Source organism: Calypte anna, chromosome 3, assembly GCF_003957555.1.
Source record: "Calypte anna isolate BGI_N300 chromosome 3, bCalAnn1_v1.p, whole genome shotgun sequence".
Lineage (NCBI taxonomy): Eukaryota > Metazoa > Chordata > Aves > Apodiformes > Trochilidae > Calypte > Calypte anna.
Window position 1 is genome coordinate 101,089,395 of NC_044246.1, and position 19,493 is coordinate 101,108,887.

The 19,493-nt window shown below is 39.0% G+C and overlaps 1 protein-coding gene across 5 annotated transcripts in view; it reads right to left on the reverse strand.

The window, feature by feature from the left end:
- Positions 1-19,472, reverse strand: part of ROCK2 (Rho associated coiled-coil containing protein kinase 2) — a 96,330-nt gene extending 76,858 nt beyond the window's left edge. For all 5 annotated transcript variants that reach the window (XM_030446896.1, XM_030446892.1, XM_030446891.1 and 2 more), the window contains exon 1: positions 18,747-19,472. In XM_030446896.1, coding sequence (XP_030302756.1) covers positions 18,747-18,896 — 150 coding nt within the window. In that variant the 5' untranslated portion in view covers positions 18,897-19,472. The remainder of the gene's footprint in view (positions 1-18,746) is intronic.
- Positions 19,473-19,493: the final 21 nt, after the last annotated feature.

The following is a 19,493-nucleotide window of genomic DNA, read 5'->3' on the forward strand; positions in this document are numbered from 1 at the left end:
GAAACAGTTATTTGCTATATATTTTAACAAAGTCTGAAAGACTTCCATAAATAACAAATGTGCAAAAGTTAAAATTGTAAAATATGCTGGTAATTGCTTTGTCTTAATTCAGTGAAGAAAAATGACCAAAAGTTGTTCACTGGGAGGGGTTCTGAGCTGGACTTTAGAGAACAGCATGTACTGTTCATTAAGACAGACCGTTTCTGACAATTTTCATAAAAATAATTAGCCTTATAAGGCGTTCTAATACACATGCTGTGGCAAGGACAAGGCTAAAGCATCTTTTGAAGCTTATTTCATTCTATTTGCCTCAAACCATAGAAAATAGCCATTACACTGCTGATGTTATCAAGAAGCATTTGAATAAAAACTGCAGAGAAATGGGAAGCTCAAGCCTATGCTCGAGTTAAATGAAATGTGATACCCAGATCAGCGAAGAGGGAGTCTCAAGCACGAACTTCCTCTGCCTGACTCTCCTCAAAACAAACTCCCAAAGCAGGTTAACATTACCATTTGCGTCCAAAGCTGTGTATGTTGCAGGCATCTAACAATGAGTAAATCAATTATAGCGACCCACAGTAATTTTCGGGGCTGCAGATTAACCAGTCAAGCAGCGTATGTTTGCATACAGCAACGATCTGTATGACACTCAAGGTCTGAGGATGAAGTTCCAGGGCGGCCTGAACCGGTCTCCCTGTCCCCCAAACAACAATCCCCACCCCTCCTTTGACTCACACACGATGCCTTTCTCATCCTCAGCAAGCCAGTTACCCATCTTCGGTAGTTTTCATTTTTGGCCACTTAGTTTCTTAAGCCTGCTCACTGCAGGGTCAGTTAAGTAAAATAACAAGTGGAAAGGAAGCAGAAAGAATACAGCAACCAAGACAGAGCAATGAGATGTATGGGGAATTAGTCCTGAGAAATGTTAGTTCATTCCAACTCGAAAAACCGAGGGGAAAACACACAAACAAACGCACACACTGGAAAGAACTTCCTCCTCTTATTCTACCAATACAGCTCCAATTGAAAAAAATGTATCAAGTCTCAGAACTGATTGTTTCTCATGCCAATCAATGTATTTTAAGCACAGAAAGCAGTTTTGTAACTCTGTAATAAAAATATGCTAATCATACTATTAGTAGATATTAGTTTAGCCATAGAAAACGTTTTGCATTTTGCTGAGGATTCACATCCAAGTGGACAGATTAATATCTGAAGAACAAAACACTCCCTACATGTTTAACTGAAGTTGTCCAGTAAGGTCATCTTTTATTTCTTGACAAAGAAACAAACAAACAAACAAATGAGAAAGGCAAAATATCAAAACAGTGTATATTTTTATATTAAATATAAAAATTTTCAAACATGAATATAGTACCTTTTTTTGCCTAGAAGCATAGCAGGAAATTTAGAGTTAAAAAGCGAAAAGTAATTAATAAGAAAATTATTTACATCCTACACATTATGCTGTACATTAACACACAGCTATATCAGTAAGTTTTTATTTTGGGAAAAGATTAATCACAAACTGTTGTCATTTAAATAATGCTATTTTAATTTGATCCATCCTCTACAGAATAATAGTAACACCACTTCAACTCTTTAGGTAGCTTTTCTCAATAGTTCTATTTAAGACAGTGGTCATGGGTCCTCTCATAGAACTGTTGTTTGCATTTATATTAAATAGTTTGAAAAATGTTGATCTTGGGTTTTGTACATCTGCCCTGTCAACTCGGAAACCTCTTCCTTCCCTACCCCTGAAAAAAAAAACAGCCTGCAAAACTCTGAACACATTTCTTCCTTAACTTCCTATCCCATTCTGCAGAGAAGCCTTAGTTATTCATTTATCTTAAATCTTGGCTGTACTGCCATGCAATTTCACAGACACGAAGACTTGTGGAGCTCAGTCCTGCTGCACACAGCACTGCAGCATTTCCCTACAGCTGGAGCAGCCATCTCAGTCCAGTGGCCTTTGGCTCCTGTGGTTATGAGACTCCAAAGACTGATCTTAGTCCTCGTGAGAAACACTGTGTTCATGAACTGCACCTTACAGGATCAAAACATTGGTGAAATCTCCTGCCTGAAGATCTTGGTCTCTAATTAAGTTCCACTCAGGAAAAGAGTCTTTGTACAATAAGAATTGAGTTTCATCATCTCTACCTAGAAGCCTAAGCTTTTGAGGGACCAGTCCAAAATTAGGGAATGAAATTCCACACAAATTAAGAATTACAGAAAAGCTCAACAACTTTCCCAGTGCAAGGTACATTTCTCAGACAGACTCTGCTTATTTGCAACAAATTTGTCTCCAAATATCATAGTTGAGGAAGCCAGCATGACAGCTTACAGAAAATAAAACATAATTCTCAAAGTCTAAAGAGAGCTTGCAGGAGGTCTGAGAGCAGCCAGCCCTGCATGGGTGAGACAGATCAGTTTTCTTCACTTATGTCAAGCTCATTTTAAAATGCATTTTGTGACATTGAAGTGTGCTCTGTCAGCAACGCTTGAAGTTTGTTGCAGAAAGTTTCTCCTATATACAACTAAGAGGTTATCAGTTATCACAGCTGCTTATAAATTAAATAGTTAGGAAATACTACAATTTATCTGAGGATTTAAAAAAAATATTTATTCTTTAAACATGGCCTGTATATATGGAGAGAAGAGGGACAAAAAGAGGTAATAACTGGTTATTATTTGATAGTTTGGGTTGAAATTGGATTCCAAAGACTAGCCTAATTAAGGTAGTACAGGTCTCACTAAAATGAGCGAAGTAATTTTCATTAAATGAATAGCAAAATGAGAGGAACAAGACAGAACATATCAGCCAGTATCAGCTGATCAAACTTACTGAAAAGCAAAAAGGAAAGAAAACACAGCTAATGTGTGTATTTCCTCACTAAAGAGATAAAAAAATATTCCTTGTTATTTCCAGTGTTACACATTTTTTTATATATGTCAAAGTGGATGAGTAACTCAGAAAATTAACAATTATTTAAGTAGCCACAGAACATATGAAGAATAACACATTTTTGTAACTACTCAACATATACATGAAACAAATCTCTTGCCAAAATTCACTTTCAGTAATATAAAGAAATACTAAGTTCCTGGTACAAATGTATGTATGCATAACAAGACAGACTCTAGATCCTACCAAGAACCTCAAAGAAAAGCTGACAGCACCATGGAAAACGTTCAGTTCTTTAAAATAAAGTCTTCTAAGAAAAATAATAAAAAAGGTTCTATCAACCTTTGCATATTCAAAGATTTGGTGGTTAATCAGTAACTTTAATTCTTTTCATTTCATTAGTGTCACAGATTCAAGCATTCCAGCCACAATCCAATTCAAAAATCACCTGGGTGTTACAGCAACAGAACAAAACATGTGAAGGATGGAAAAAAGATTTTAAAAAATTATCATCATCACTGGGTCTGGGATGTCTGCTCTTTTTACTTCCTCCAATTATTTCTCTATATAGCAAACAAAACTCACTCCAAAAACATAACAACATACCTGAGAAAGAAATAGTCGTATTCCATGGAAATAAGTTGAATGCATTACTAAATTACTGGACGTATTACTAAACTTCATGTAAAGTAAACTGTTTGGCTTTGAAGGAGTAATGACTGAGCTCACAGAACTACATGCCAACAAAACACGCATTGAAACATTAAGTTAAAAATGCAAAGAATCCGTTCAAACAAAACATTCTTATTAGGAAATAGACTTCATGTTAGTCTCAGTCAAAATGGCTCCATGTTGCCCTGAGACGAGAAGAAAGATTAAAAGGAAGTGGGTACAAATAAGTATCTTAAATGTCAAAGAGATGACCAAAACCAATATACAGTCACTGACAAAAATCACCAAACCCACAGTCCTCTGGACTAAAACGATCTTATGTATGATTCAGGGCCCATAAGTAGTTTAAATGCTTTAAACTAAACACAAGCACCTGTAAAACTCCACCCTAATAATATTTCTGAAAAACACACTCCCTCTGAAAAGTGTTGTTTAAAAGACTTTGAAGAATCCATCTAAGATCTATTTCACTTCCATGATTTTGTAAAAGTTAAAAAAAAAATAATTAAAAGCCCTTGCCTAGCTATCTGGTATGTTTATCTTGGAGAAACAAATTTATAAAAAAAAAAAAAGATATGAGAGAGCATACAAATAACCCAAGACACTCCCCACTGTGCCACAGAAACACCTTTCACCTTTTTCGTGAATAGATGATAAAATTCATATTTTGGAAACATCTGCACAGTATAGGAATACAGATTTTTTTTATTTTCTGTATGTGTTTTTTTCACATTAGTATTGTCAAAAAGAAGTTTTTATGAAAAATAACATCCCCCAGGAACACAGTGCTCTGAAAAAACATTTCCTTCTGCATGTCTGACCAGGAGATCTGGTATCTACAGAAAGAGATCCAGTCACAGTTCCTGTGCTGTAATAGTAGAAAAATATTTTTGTACCACACTCAATCTGGTTTGTAACCAAAACAGGGCTCTGAACAGCTTAATATCAGACTACAAGTAGGAAACAAAGTGAACACAAAACTGACTGTGATGACACTGAAGTGCTATTCCCTCCACAGAGCATATTTGATATAGCTTTGTAAAATTTTCAGACAAAGAATCAAGAACATTAATTCCAATTGTAACTCCAGTAAACTAGTGGCCTATTTATGGGGCTTTGAGCAACCTGATTTAGTGGTAGGTGCCCCTTCCCATGGCAGGAAGGCCACTCTATGATTCTATTCCTTCACAAAAAACTTGTGAAGTTCAAAAAAGTCAAGTGCAAGTTCCTGCATCTGGATTGGGGCAACTCGGGTATTAATATGGGCTGGGATATGAAGGGACTAAGAGCAGCCTTGAGGATACTTGTGGATGAAAAGCTGGACATGATCTGGCAATGTGAGCTCACAGCCTAGAAAGCCAAGTATATCCTGGGATACATCAGAAGAATTGTGGCCAGCAGGACAAGGGAGGTGACTCTCCCACTCTACTCAGCTCTTGTGGGACCCCACATGGAGAGCACCCAGCTCTGGAGTCCTCAGCAGCACAGGGAAGGCGTGGAACTCTTGAAGAGGGTCCAAAGGAGCCATGAAGATGATCAGAGGGTTGGAGCACCTCTCGTGTGAAGGCTGAGAGATGGGGTTGTTCAGCCAGGAGAAGGCCCCAGGGAGACCTTACAGAACCTTCCAGTACCTGGAGGGGACTTATAAGAATGAGTGAGAATTTTTATCTGCACGTGTAGTGAGAGGATGAGGGATAATGATTTCAAACTGAAAGAGGATAGATTTAGATTGGACATAAGGAGAAATTTTTCACAGTGAGGGTGGTGAGACACTGGCACAGGTTTCCCAGTGAAGCTGTGGATGCCTCCTTTCTGGAAGTGTTCAGTGCCAACCTGGATGGGGATTTGAGCAACCTCGCCTAGTGGACAATATCCCTGCTCATGGAGGGGGGGGTTGGCTACATTATTTTAAAGGTCCTTTCAAGCCAAACCCTTCTGTGATTCTGAGATATTTCTTTAATAATTTCTTGTCTTTTATCAACTGTGAAATTAAAAGCTTATTTTCTATGGAACCTTGAGAATAGCTTTATCTGAAATAAACATTAACAACCTAGAAGTAACCTCTCTTCTTCTTTAAATGAAACAATCCAGACTTGAACAACACTACTGATGTAGTTGATGTTGTTGCCCTGATATGAGAGCATGAAAACAGAAAACACTGTGTAAGTGCAAAGTTAAAGCAGTCTTTCTATAATTTGGTCCAGTCAGGTATCAAAGGAGACTGCACTGATAATCTGTTTGCTTTGGGCCAGCGTAATGTAACATATGTATTAGAGATGGAGCAACAGTAACATGGCACTGACAACTTCCAAATAAGCACTGGCAGCTGAGACCTCAAATTAGTCATTTTGGCATCTTGTATGCTGACAGATTCAGTAATTTTCAGAAGAAAATATAAGCCAGTATTCATCTTTAAAACAAGACTGTTTACAGACACAGTCATATTTTTTCCTAAAACAGAGGGGAGAAGAAATCCCAGATTACAGTAACAGACTACAATACGAAAAAAATAAAATAGGTTAAAGTTACCTGAATTCAAATGTAGACAAATGCCAATAAGAATTTGCCTTTTATTAGTTTATTTTTAAAACAAACACCTTTCCAGTTTCTACAATTTTGTCTGTACATAGTAAATTTTAAGATGTACATGTAAGATGGTGTGCTATTACCCCATTAGTTTCTTACAGAGGTCTGAATGTGACAGCAAAACTTCACTCTGATTCTCTTCTGGGTTTATATGAGCAGCTTCTAGCTGCAATGGAGTTCTCTGCATTTTTTTTTAAGTAGCTGTAATATTTGCACAGCAGGAATGGTGCTCTGGGTCATGTCCCCACACTCCCTTCAAAGTTTCATTACTGACTTTGTGGAAGGACACAGAGCTGATGGCTCAAACTCAGAAAAAGTAGGCTGTGTACTTTTATTCCTAAACACACCACTAACTTGAAACCTGGTTCTTTGAGGAAAGAAGATAGAGTGGGTTTTTTAGTTTGTTTTGGACAGGTTTAGGATTGCAGGTTGTTGGGGTTTTTTTAATATCATAGTGGTAGTTACCACTGTGTTCCACAGATCTGCCAGACTTAGCTGGGAAAATGAATTCACAACACAACAGCACAATCATTTGTGTCATTAACAAGGTGGTACCCCGTGGAAGCAGGTGGAGCTCCTTCTTTAACTGATAGTGAAATTATTTATGGAACTTTGTCAACCCTGTGTTTTTAAACAGACCCATGTAGCTAAGTGAAGAAGACACAAGAGAAAGAGTCTCTTACCTTCTTCTGATTTCAAAACATTTATTTTTCTAATATTAAAGGCTGCGTGGTGTCTCCCTCCAGTAGTGCACAAGTTTATGGGTTCATTTACAGACTCTTGCAAGATAAAGTGTATTTTTTTTAAATATATATAAATTTGATTCTGAGTATCCTCAAGGACTGAAGCCCTTAAGAAAAATAAATAAATAAAATCTGGGCTATTAGAGAATAAACCAGAAAACCTAATTTCAATTATCAAGACCATCATTTCTATTCCTCTTCTAAATGTGCTACTAGGGCAGAAAAGCCAAATTGGCTCCATTAATAATAATTACTGCCCATATACACCACTGGTAATGCATGTCTGTCCTCCGCTGTGCCCACCTTCTGAAAAATAAAATGGTAACCCTCTTTGTTGTATGCTCCTTCATTCAGAACATTACAGATTAACACAATGCAGACCGGAATTGTCTGATGCAAAGATCATACTCCTCTATTTATTAAATTCATGTCTGCAATATCTCATCTTTCTGCTTCTCCAAGTCATTCAGAACTGACAGTGCACCCTAAAACACTGTAAGGTTTACCTACTCCCCCAACTACTCACTGATGGTAAATGGGTGACGACAGAGCTTATCTGGAGAGCCAGAAAAACATTCTCAAGTCTTTGTCTACAGCTGATAGAGATCTTCACAAAGGAACCCACATCCTCAGGAACTTTGGTCTCAACCTGACAATTAAATAGCTCCTATCTTCAGAATTGTAAGACTACTTCACAGCCTTGTCAAGATAAAACTATTATAAGGAAAGACTCCTGGGCACCACAAAACTTAAACCAAGTATAAAATCTTTCTTTTCTTCTTCACCATGTCATCTAACAGAAGATATGATGCCTGCTTGCCTTTGACAAGACAGCTGCATTACACTTCTATGAGAATTTTTTTACATACTGATATTAAAAATATCAGCTGAAATTATGGTAGCTAAAAGAAATTTCAAAAAGGAAACAAACTTTTCCACGTTATTTTGCCTGCATTTATTCCAACATGATCAGTTTAACCTGTGTAAACTTGTCTTTGGAATAAAAAGAATAAAAAAAATGACATGAAACACAAATATGGCAAGAAATTCAGGGCTAAGTGAATACCCCAAGTTACTTGGGAAAACAAAGCAAAACAGAAAACAGATTTCAAGTTCATCATGGTTCCCTAAGTGGAATATAGTTTCCCATAGATAGTATCATGATGTTTCCTAAAACTTCCTTAAGCTTTGGCAACAAACAATTGTGGTACCTTGCCTCTCCATTAGACCTGAGCAGATCAATTCCCTCAAGAGCCAGCTGAAGCAGTTGCTTCCATGAAGAATCAAATCTTTTACATTTGAAGAAAAAACTCCCATGCATCAAGACCATTAGGGTCAGAAAAAGTCCATGTACTTGGCTAAATGTTGGGGGTTAAGAAAATTTACATAGGTCTCTTGTATGATTATTCCAGCACATATCATGTGTGTGTATATGTACTTATATATTCATACATACATATATATATATTATATACACACATAAAAGTATGGAGCACAGATCCATGATCTAACTAGAAACAGGTAAGGCACCAGTGCTGCATTACCCTACAGAAAGCACAGACTATTACTGTCTGTTTACTAAACCAGCATTTCAATCCGGGGAAACAAAGTCCTTATACATCAACAAAAAACTGACAGCTTCACCATACATGATTTAGGTGACCCTAATGTTTCAGGCCATTCCAGACAATTTTGTGACCCTGACTCAGGTTTCTTGTAGTTTCTTACCTTCTTTATGAAAAATCTGCATACAACTAGCTACACTCACCTCACTGTCCAATAGAGTTCAAACATACAAAACATTTATTATGGAATATGGTTTCATCCATTCACTCACAGACCAGCATTTTCAGAAAGTGAATATAGAAGTAAGACCAGATAACTGGAGATACATTATTTTAGATGAAAAGACATCTTGTTTCTAAACTATTACCTCTTGCTCTACTGAAAGAATGGTAGGACTGAATTTCACCACTATGTATCTTAGCCTGCTCTTTCAAACTGTGTCTATAATCCAGCAATTAAGTCAAAACCAGCAGCAAAATCAGCAATTTATGCCTAAAACTAATCTTGACAGCTCTCAGCATGACCAATGGTTTCCAAGACCACATCTGTAGCAGCCAGTGAAACAACAGCAGCACCTGAGCCCCCGTGTGAGACCATCATTCCCCAGGCTGTAACCACACACAGGCTAAGAACCCAACAGCAGGGACAAGGCAATCCAATGCCAGCCAGAGCACCGCAGGACCCTGACACTGTCTGGTTACTGCTATAGATACAACGACTTCGGCAGGCAAACAAACCAAAGGAAAAAAATAAATGTTATGATCCTCTCGAGATCTGTATCTAGCTTCAGCATCAGTGACCCTACCATATTATAGCACCAAAATGTTTGTTTCCTGCCCCCTCTCTTCCATTTCAGAGGACAATTAACCCAACAGTGGTTAGGATTTCAAACATTACAAAATAAATCAAGACATGATGGCAGTAAAAACAACATTAATTCTGCACTTCCAAAAGCTGTATTTTAAAGTGTATACATATATAAACCCAAGAACAATTAATTTGTGAATCTGATCACATGGTAGCCCCTACTGGTAGCTACACTTTAGAAATCAAGCCTGAAATCAAAATAACTAAAATGGTTTACCTTTGAGTAAAATGCATATAGGACATTTTTCTTCAATCTTGCTTTCTTCATACCACAAAAAGTCAAAAGGGCTTACACGTAATACCATCTCCCCCTGCACATTCACTATCTATTTGATATAACATGTTGATAAGCAGAAATAACTTCATTGTACCTTGCTTGGGTTTGATTAAATAAAAAAGTACTTGGATTGCAAGTATACTGAAACCACTAATTTACATCTAATCTGAAAAATATCGAGAGCATTTTCCCTCATAAATATATTTAAATATATTTAATACACCAACATTTGGCAAAGATGTTTTCACAGGTAGAGAGAGGACAGTTGGGATTTCTGGCACTTGAGGAACACTGCAGGGCATATGTGAGAAAAAAAACTGGTATTCCTTCTAAAAAAATGAAGAGCACTGAAATACTTTACTTTGACACTTAAATTGCCTCTCTTCAGAGGCAATTTCTGCAGAGCAGCTATTAAAATAGATGACGTGAGTCATATCTCACAGTGCTATGTTCTAATTCAAACTTAAAATATTGCTTTACAAATTTACAAAACTTTGCAGTTTAGTAATACAAATACTTTATCTTGGAAAAAAAGGAGTTATTTTTAGTTTTACCTATCTGATTTCTATCTTAGAATACCAGAGTAAAACTCTCAAGTTTAACAAAATTAGTAACTGTATTCAGAGAGAAAAATTAAACACAGAAAATATCTACATCAATAGCTGTAGCTGCAATACAATAATAAATTGTCAATATCTCCTTGCCATATTAATAATTCAATTAGTTGTTTTCAGTCACTTTTCACACAAAATAAAAAAAAAAAAGGGGGGGTGGGGGGAGAGAAGAAGGAGTATACTCCAAGCTTTTGCAGCCTAAGGAGGTCATTAAATTGAACAGGCCAAGAAATAAAAATTATGGCTTATTGCCTAAGTGGTCTGACTTCCACTGTTAGAGGAAGAGGTCCTGAAGTGTTCATTAATACAAACAGATCATGTGTATATACAGATGGCATTAGAAGTGTTTTCATTATTCACTAAATCAACAATTTCCAATATGGTATTATTTCCTGCTCTTCAACATTTTCTTGCAATATTACAGGGCATAATTCTATTCCTAAGGTGAGAAACATCACAGCTGTTCCATCACAAATATTTAAAAATTTCACCAAAAAAGCATTCAGTGGTCAAGCATGGTCATGAAATTGTGCAAGAAGGGCTGGAAACAATATTAAGTAACCCTGTAACACCTATTTACTATGGCTTGTTCCAAATAACTTCAGCTGCACATACTACAGTTCTACCACAACATACACTTCCCTGTATACCTGATGGTGCAAAAAAGTCATTTACAAATAAGACCCCATGCCCTATGCATGCAACAAACGACAAGGCTTGTCTCCCTAATCTTGAACTCAACATAATCAGTGCTAAACTGAAAATGGAGACCAGAACAAACCAGTTTCAGAAACCACAGGGAAAACCAGTTTAAAACTAGTTTCCATATGAAACCAAACATTTTCATAGTACAGGCAAGTCAAATGATTGTATAGCCCTCAACTAAAAGCCGTGTTATTACGAGTTTTTAGAGAACAACCTCTTATGCTCAAAAGAAGCAGAAGTACATGTGTACTTGTGAAGATATGTACATATGTACACACAAACCACAGGGACTTTACTGATGCAAGGCTCTTCATTTTAAACAAAAGAAAAATATAGAGGGTCAACCAAGTACAGTAGAAACAAGTATGAGTAGATTAAGTCTTGCAAATTCACAGCTCATTCAATAAAAAGTAATTTCCAAGGAACGCCCAAGGGTATTTCTCTGTATCTAAATGATACAAAGGTAAATCTACACTATTGAGAGAGCAATGTCTAAGATTTAATCAACAACTAAGCTACAGACTTTGGACAACTACCTGTAACAGCAGTGACAGATATGGACAAGGAACAGTGATGCTTTACAGCCTTTAAATAGTAATCAACATTTAAGTTAAACTTTAAATACCATCTGCAAGTGTGGAACTCCAACATTTTTTGTTCTAGTTATTTATTCATTAATAGTAACAGCCAGCATTACTTGTTTTGAGATTAAAAAGAAAAAAACAAAAATAAAAAGTATTTGGTAAAGATTAGCTTTTCTTCTTTCATTGTGGTTCAAACCCTCTCTCATGTCTGTATATGATCTCCTTTTCATTTCCTCCCGAAGTATAAAAAAAATCCTTGTGTTTGCATGAGTCACCCAAACTTTATCCTTTTATGAAGGATTCTGTTATTCTGTACTTTAAATCCAGACTACTAAAATCAGTACCTATGATTTAGAACAGTCAATAAAGCAGTTTTCTGTATCCTCAAGGCTCAGAATCACACACTGACACTGTTTCCTCATGATCCCCTTTTTTTATAAAATGTAAGTTCATACTTCATGCTAAATATTAAATTATTCTCTGGTAAAAGTTTTTTGATTTAAAAAAAAAAAAATCATCATCCACCATCTCTACTTCCTATAGCTGGAAACAAAGATTTGTCTGATGACAGGCACTGTCAGAATTAGACTAGGGCTCAGACCTTCCTGCAGACCATCCTTTTGTCTATCCCTCTGCCTGTACCAAGTGAACCACACTGTCCTAATAACAAAAATTAATGCTGACTACAGCATTACAGAAGCAATGCTGCACACTAACATCAAAACCCTGGAGTCTCCACCTGGGCACACAGAAAACACAATATATGTGACTGGTGACTATCTGCAAAAGATTTTATTTAGGTGAGTCGCTCTATATTAAATAAATAAATAGAGAGGCAAAATGAAAAACCAGATTGTATGTGGCACCCAGACTGTTTTTCTGCTCATGTCTGTCACCTTCCAGATCCTGCAACAATCAGAAGTAGAGACTGAGCCACAGGAATATTTCACATGTTGAAGAAGAAATTTCCATTCATCCCTTTATGTGAAACAAAACAAGTAAACTCCATGGAATTTTAAAGAAGAATGAAAAAAAAAAAAAAACCAACCAAAGCACAAGGCCCTTCTACCAGTAGCTATAGCAGATTACTACATCCACATCACATAAGCAGCTGCTACAGATTGGGACTATCTAGCCTAGTGAAATCTGGACAAAATTCAAAAATCCACAGAATCACAATATTCCAACTATAGAGTCTCTGCACGTTATGGGGTGGCCATCTAAAGTACATGGTCCTTTAGCTATGTATATGTATTTAGATAAGTATATGGTCTTGCCAGCAGGTATTTACTAGAATGTTTCAAAATAAGGATGGAAGTGAAACACCACCTGCTTACTGTCACTGGCTGTGAAGATGCCCTGCTGCTGGCAACACAACGAGTGTTCTGACATTTCACTACTGTACAAAAGCTTCATGCACAGCAGGTATGGCTTGAGAACTAAGTACTACTACATTCAGTGTTCTGTTTACATAGTGAAAGACTCATTCAAATAAGTTTATTACTTGCAAAGACCGCCAATATAAACATTGTATTCTTGTTCTTAACCAACGGGATGTACCAAGAGAAATGCATTTTTAAATAAATTTGTTACCAGAAACATTTGGTGCTCTTCAGTATAACAGTCTAGAACTATCTCGGACACAATGTAGCCCCCTCCCCCTCAAAAAAAGCTATCCCAATAGATTATAAAAACATGTATTTAAAACAATAAATAAAGTATTTAATTATTGAAAACACTACTACCAAGTTTCAATCATTTCCATCTTTAAAGTCCAAACTCAGTTTCTCTGTGGCACTGATACAATTCCAGTCAAATTTTGTGGATCAAACACTGGCAAGATCTCATCAATTGATAGCTACAGAGATTGGCTACTGTGGTAGCATATTTTTTCTTTCTAAATTAGGTAGCTTTGTTAAGGACTGCATTACTAGACAAAGAGCCAAATGATTTGGCACTGCTCAGCTGCTGGTTGAAAACTGAAATTGTTCATTTATAAAAGAGTTTCATGATCAATTGCACACACTCCCCAGCTGACGGGCTACTAACATTTGGAAAAGTGAAGACCTCCTGAATTTTCATTCCATGACAAATAAAGCAGGAGAGAACTGTGCTAATTCAACAGCACGGCTGTCTTTTTTTTTTTTTTTTTTTTCCCTTAGGTTGTTACAGACTGAACAGCTAAATGATACTAATGGCCTACTCTGCAAACTGATCAACACCGGTGAAATACTGAGAGTGAATGCACACACATAATTCACACACATCTCCTGTGGCAGTGAAAGTAATGAAGCTGAACAAACTGGCTTTTTTCCTTCCTTAAACTAAAAGAGAAATGCTTTAATCCTAGTGTGGAATAAAACAGAATATAAGAGCATGTAAAACTGTCAGAAAATAGAACTGTCCTTTCTAGTTAACAACATTACTATATATAAATCCACCACATGGCAACAATGAACAAAAGACAATTTTGTTTCTTTAAAGCTCATCTTTTTCAACCCTGCAATACATGTTCTGGAATTATAGATAAAAAAATAGAAAAATTATAGAAAGAATCAGAAGGTGAGAGAAATTAACAGCACAAGAACTGTAACAAACAAGAAAATAATTATTTCTCCAAGAAGAACAGAGAATCATTTGGCCTTTTGATTACTTACTGGACAAGGAATTTCAGATCAGATCTGCTAACTACAATATTTCTAGCTCTTCCCTGTGTGTGCTGGCTCAAATTAACACAGCATATTGTTCTTACTGATTCAAAATCATATGGTAATAAATTCAGGAAAATGAGACAACATGAAACACTTTGAAAGCTCATAAGGCCAAAATCCTGCTAAAGGATGCAGGTGATGACCTGGAGACCCTGTATTAACAGAGCTCAGCCTAGTGATCTGCTAAGTTAACTCTCTTGGTATAGAGTTGCTATCTATCCAGTTGATGAGATTGCTATGGACAGATGCACCAACTGAAAGGATCAGAGTCACAGCTATATCTGCAATCCACTTTTCATTAGCAGTAAAATTCTATGGTCACAATGGCAAGGATCAACTAATATGAACATCTATTCATGTTCAAACTAGTATAAATACACAGTTTGCCTGTCAACTTTATCTAACGAAGAAGTAAATGACAAATTCGTTTAGGTTTTAAGTTTTAAGGCATGTATACTCCAAGACACAAGCATTCCCTGCTAACCAACCCTCCATTTCTTAGTCCACTATGAACACCCTCCCAGTGCAGACCAGCACTGTGCTCACAATTTCACTGCTATGTTGCCTTATCAAAGGTTTTCAGAACTCCATCTTTCAAAGGCTGACACAACCACAGCAGAACAAGCAGAAGACCCTCAACACTTTACAGCTCTAGCGTTACATCAAGGTTTAAGCTTAACACTGAAATCCTAATGCTTGTATATTGAACAAGACCAAGGGCAGACACCAGTTCCTTTCTCTAGCCAACTGTATTTGACTGTAACTCCAGCAAAAGGACCAGGCAGACAACTGCAGGGAGGAGGATGATAACATTTATCAGCACTATTCGTCACCACCATGAAACTCTGAAGCTGAGTTCAGCATGTGCTGAAATGATACAACTACACATGGCAATGAAGTGGAGGTCTGGATTAGTTTCACACAGCCTACACTGACGTATGTGCTCTAGTGCTAGAACACATTAAGCATTCAACTAACACCAAAACACCCTTAAATAATGGGTATTTAATAGTCTATAAAACAACTGATTTAACACTGTAAATAGTGTGTATACAGAAAAGAACAAATACACAAATGCATTTGAGAACTGCTAAGCTCTTCTTAAATGTAGCTGTCAACCAGAAACGATTCAGTAGGAATGTATTTATAGAAGGGTTTCTTATAGATCACCCAAGGTCAAATACCATTTAGTGCTATCATCCATGTGTACATGCAGTACACATCAAAATGTCACTTCATTAGTGGATGACACAAACTGGTAGAAGAGCAAATAGTAATAACACAGTATTTTTACAGTGATATGCACAATCTAAATGTAATACACAAAACAAGTTCTCATAACCACTAATGCAATGTTACATGACCAAAAAGAGCAAGAGGCTGTATTAATAGAAAGCTGTGACAATAAAAAAAGTTTTCTTTATCTTAGCATAGGTAACCTAACACAGGCTTTCAACAAGATTCAGTGAGAAAAAGAGCACTCAGTGATGTCTAAAGGAGGTTGCAAAAACCACTTTCCTTTGTCTTCACTGTTATGGGACAGTAGACAGAATTTTAGCACTCCCATTTTCATCTCTATCAGAAGAGAACCAAAAGAAACCCACCAAGTGCAGGTTATGCATCTGATTCATGCTAATGAGTATAAAGTACTCTATGGTATTTTTATTTTTTTTAATTCAGCAGGAAAAGGATAGTGATAACCCAGCCATATATTTTGATTTGCATTTTTTAAAAATGCTGTCTTCATTACTATCAGTACAAACTACATTGTGAGTTCTCTTAACAACTCTGAATTAAGACCGTGTGTCATTTCCAGAACATTTTTTAACCAATCACAAATTATTATGCTCAACACAGTCATAACCAGACATGTGTTAAGGCATAAGAAAATCTAATGGTCTCTTCTCCTGAGCCCAAAAAGGAGAATAGGAATAAAACAATCCATCAATGTATTTGCCTTCATAGATTCTCCTGCTGAAAATATAGATGGATGTGGTCAGCCATCCTGTGGTCAGGAATGTACACAAAGAAAGTATCTTCATTTAGAGTTACTCAATAAATTATCTTGTGATAGGCAGTGGAATTGGTACCCACAGAAGGACAGCTTATTACCTCAGCTTTTCACATCTTTCATATTTGCCTCATGTGTTGCAGATTAACAGTTAGTTTTTTGCTTTTTACAGCTTCCCAAAAATAAAGCATGCACAGAAAATGCAGCTGTTTATGACTTTTTACAGTGTAAGGAAATGAATTCCATTTTGAATTCCATTCCACATTTTTAGTTTTGGTTATGTTATTTTTGGAGGATAAAGCAGTGGCATTCCAGCTAGTCTTTTTAAGATGTTTTCCCTGACTTTTAGTTTCTGTTGCTGTATGTCTACTTTTAAATGAAAACACATTTCCACTTACAATGTACTTTACACTGAAAGTGAGCTATGTGGTAAACAAGTAAATTCTGCAATTTGAATGTAGTTTATTACTCAGATTGCTAGCGGAATGCCAACATAAAATCAATGCCAAATAGCGTAAAGCAACAATACCGAGGGCCAAAAGAAGAGGCTTTTAAAGGAAATCTGTTGCAAACTTCCTAAATAAGAATTATTAAAAAGCAAACCTGAAATAGTGAATGATTTTATACATAGATCCATAGAATGCACAAGCTAGGAAATGTGATTAATTAGCATTATATTTTACATACTGATAATTTTTATAATACTTACAGGGAGAGTGCAGAGAGTAAAGTGATGACCTCTACTATATAAAAAAAAATAAGTACTTACAACCCAGCTAACACTCTCCCGTGGTTTATTGATTTGTCAAATATACCACATGTAGACATGAAGTGGTCTACACTGTAAGCCTACAAAACACTAAAAAAAGATTCAAGTGCTCAGCAGCCCAGTGTCAATTTTGCAATTAGAATTTTTCTTCAGAAACATAAACAGTTTTTAGTGTACCTAATCTACATCCTACAGAGAGAACATAAGAGAATAAAAGAAACACACTGTTGAGTATAAAAGCAGAAAGTGTGAAAAAGTCTACTGCAGTTAAGCATTAACCTGATGCATTTTTCAGAACGACTGTACTATTTTTAACTGCTCTTTTTTGGCCACAGGTCAAAGTTTTCCTAGCAAAATACCAAAGTGAAAATGCTGGGAGCAAAGCCCAGAGGCAGCTCTCTACTTTGGCCTAAGCAAAAACTTATCTGAATCCAGTCAGATATGCAGCTCTGCCTCCTGCTCCCCCTTCACTGACGACTCTGGGTGTCATGATGCCTCTGAACATCCATGAGGGGAGTACTTCAGTACTAAAGCCTCGAGAGCATTTTTCAGATGTTATAGGAAATTCCTATATTCTCCACACAGCACAGGCATACATACTGTTCAGTCAGTTCCTGTATTTTTGGCCAAACAGAACTGAGTCATTTGGAAGCAGAAAAAAAAAAAAAAAAGAAAAAAAAAAAGATTCGGTTTAAGTGCCTTAAGAAACTCTTGGAAGTACTGGGAAATTACCCCCCCCCCCCCTTTTTCTGTTCCTCATAACTGGGACACACTGAAAATCTTGGGGTGGGCTGGAAATATAAGGCTTGAAGACCCTGAAGTTCAGTTAGAAAAAATATAATAATCAAGATTCCCTCTCACTGTCTTTCCAGGGTTTGGATATTTTAAACGGGGAAATATAACTCCCTTCCCACTCCTTCCTGAGGGCACGGATTTTTTACTAAAGGAAATTATATTTCATGCACTCACACAGAAAAATACTATTTGAAATAGGATACAGACGAATCCATTTGCCCCAGTTGAAAATAAACGTGACCCTACAGGACCCCCCAGTTATATTTCTCTGAGGCGTGTCCTTTTCCTGCATTATTCCACACCACACAGCAAACCTCAAGTTTACCAGAGCGCAGTTTTAGAGGGGGACTGAGAGGATGGGTAGCGGGTTCCTGTGAGGGCACACAAAGGCAGGTACTTTGGGAGTGGACACGCTGTGATTACGAGGCAAACGATAAACGGTTCAAACGATGCTGGCAAAGAAGGGAGGAGGAGAAAAAAGAAAAGTTTTTCTCCCCAGGTCAGATCTTTCCAATCTTTACAGAGACTCTTCCCACTTTCTCCAAAATATGCTCCCCCTAAACGGAGAGCGCTCGCTCTTGGCTCACGGCTCAGTGCCTCCACTCGCCCGGCCCCGCCAGAAACAGCCCCCGGGGCCGAGGGTTCGCTCCCTGCCCGCCGGGGCCCTCCCCTCAGGTGGCCGGGAGCCGGGAGCTCCTCGCCCCCCTCGCCGGCGGCTGGGCCGGGGGCGTGGAGAGACGCCGCTCCCCCACCCCCAGGGTAGGAGCCGTCGTCCTCCCCAAGGAAAGCTCCTCCAGGACGCAAGAGCCTTTTCCTTCCTTCCTTCCTTCTTGCCTTCCTTCCTTCCCCCTCCCTCCCGCCCGAGGCGAGGCGAGGGCAGCGCTCCCTTTGTTACCCCGCCAAGCGCTTCCCCCCGCGGCGCGGCCCGGCTGCCCCCTCACCAGCAGGCTCTCCACGTTGACCGGGGAGCGCGGGTCGCGGATCATGGATTCCAGCTTCCTCTGGCGGCCCTCGAGCATCCCCGCCGCCGACTCCAGCGCCGCCGCCGTGAGGGGAGCCGCCGACATCTTCACCGCCGGCTGCTGGCTCATCCTCCGGCCCGCCTAGCGGCGGCGGGAGCCCGTCCCCCGATGCCGGGGAGGAGGGGACTGAGCGGGGTCGCCCGGCGGGCCGGCTTCGGGCCTAGCGCTGTGCAGAGGCCAGGGGAAGGGCGGGTACCGCGGCGGGCCGCGCCTGGGCAGCGAGGCGGGAGCAGAGGGCAGGGCGCCGCCTTTGGCCGCCTTGCAGCCTCCCGGGCATGAAGGGCGCGGGGAAGCGGCCGCTGCTCCGCCCGGGCGCGGGGAGAGGGAGGGGAGTGGTGGGAGGGAGGGAAAGAGAGAGAGAGCGCGCTTCCCGCCGTGCCCCCGCCTTTCCCCCTGCTCGGGGCGTCCCTCGGCGGACGCAGGCTCACCGCCCGCTCTCCGCCACCGGCAGGGCCATCGCACCGGCCGGGCACCCCACCGAGGGCGGAAGAATGTGAGGAGGGGAGAGGGAAGCGGCGGCCGCTGCGGTGTCGCGCTCTATCTCCCGCTCCCTCTCCTCCGCCTCCTTTGCTGATCAGGCAGGAGCCACGATCGCTGCCGGCCTCGCCTCGCCGCTCCCCCTCCGGGCCGCCCCTGTCCCCTTACTCCATGCTGCGGCCGCCGCCC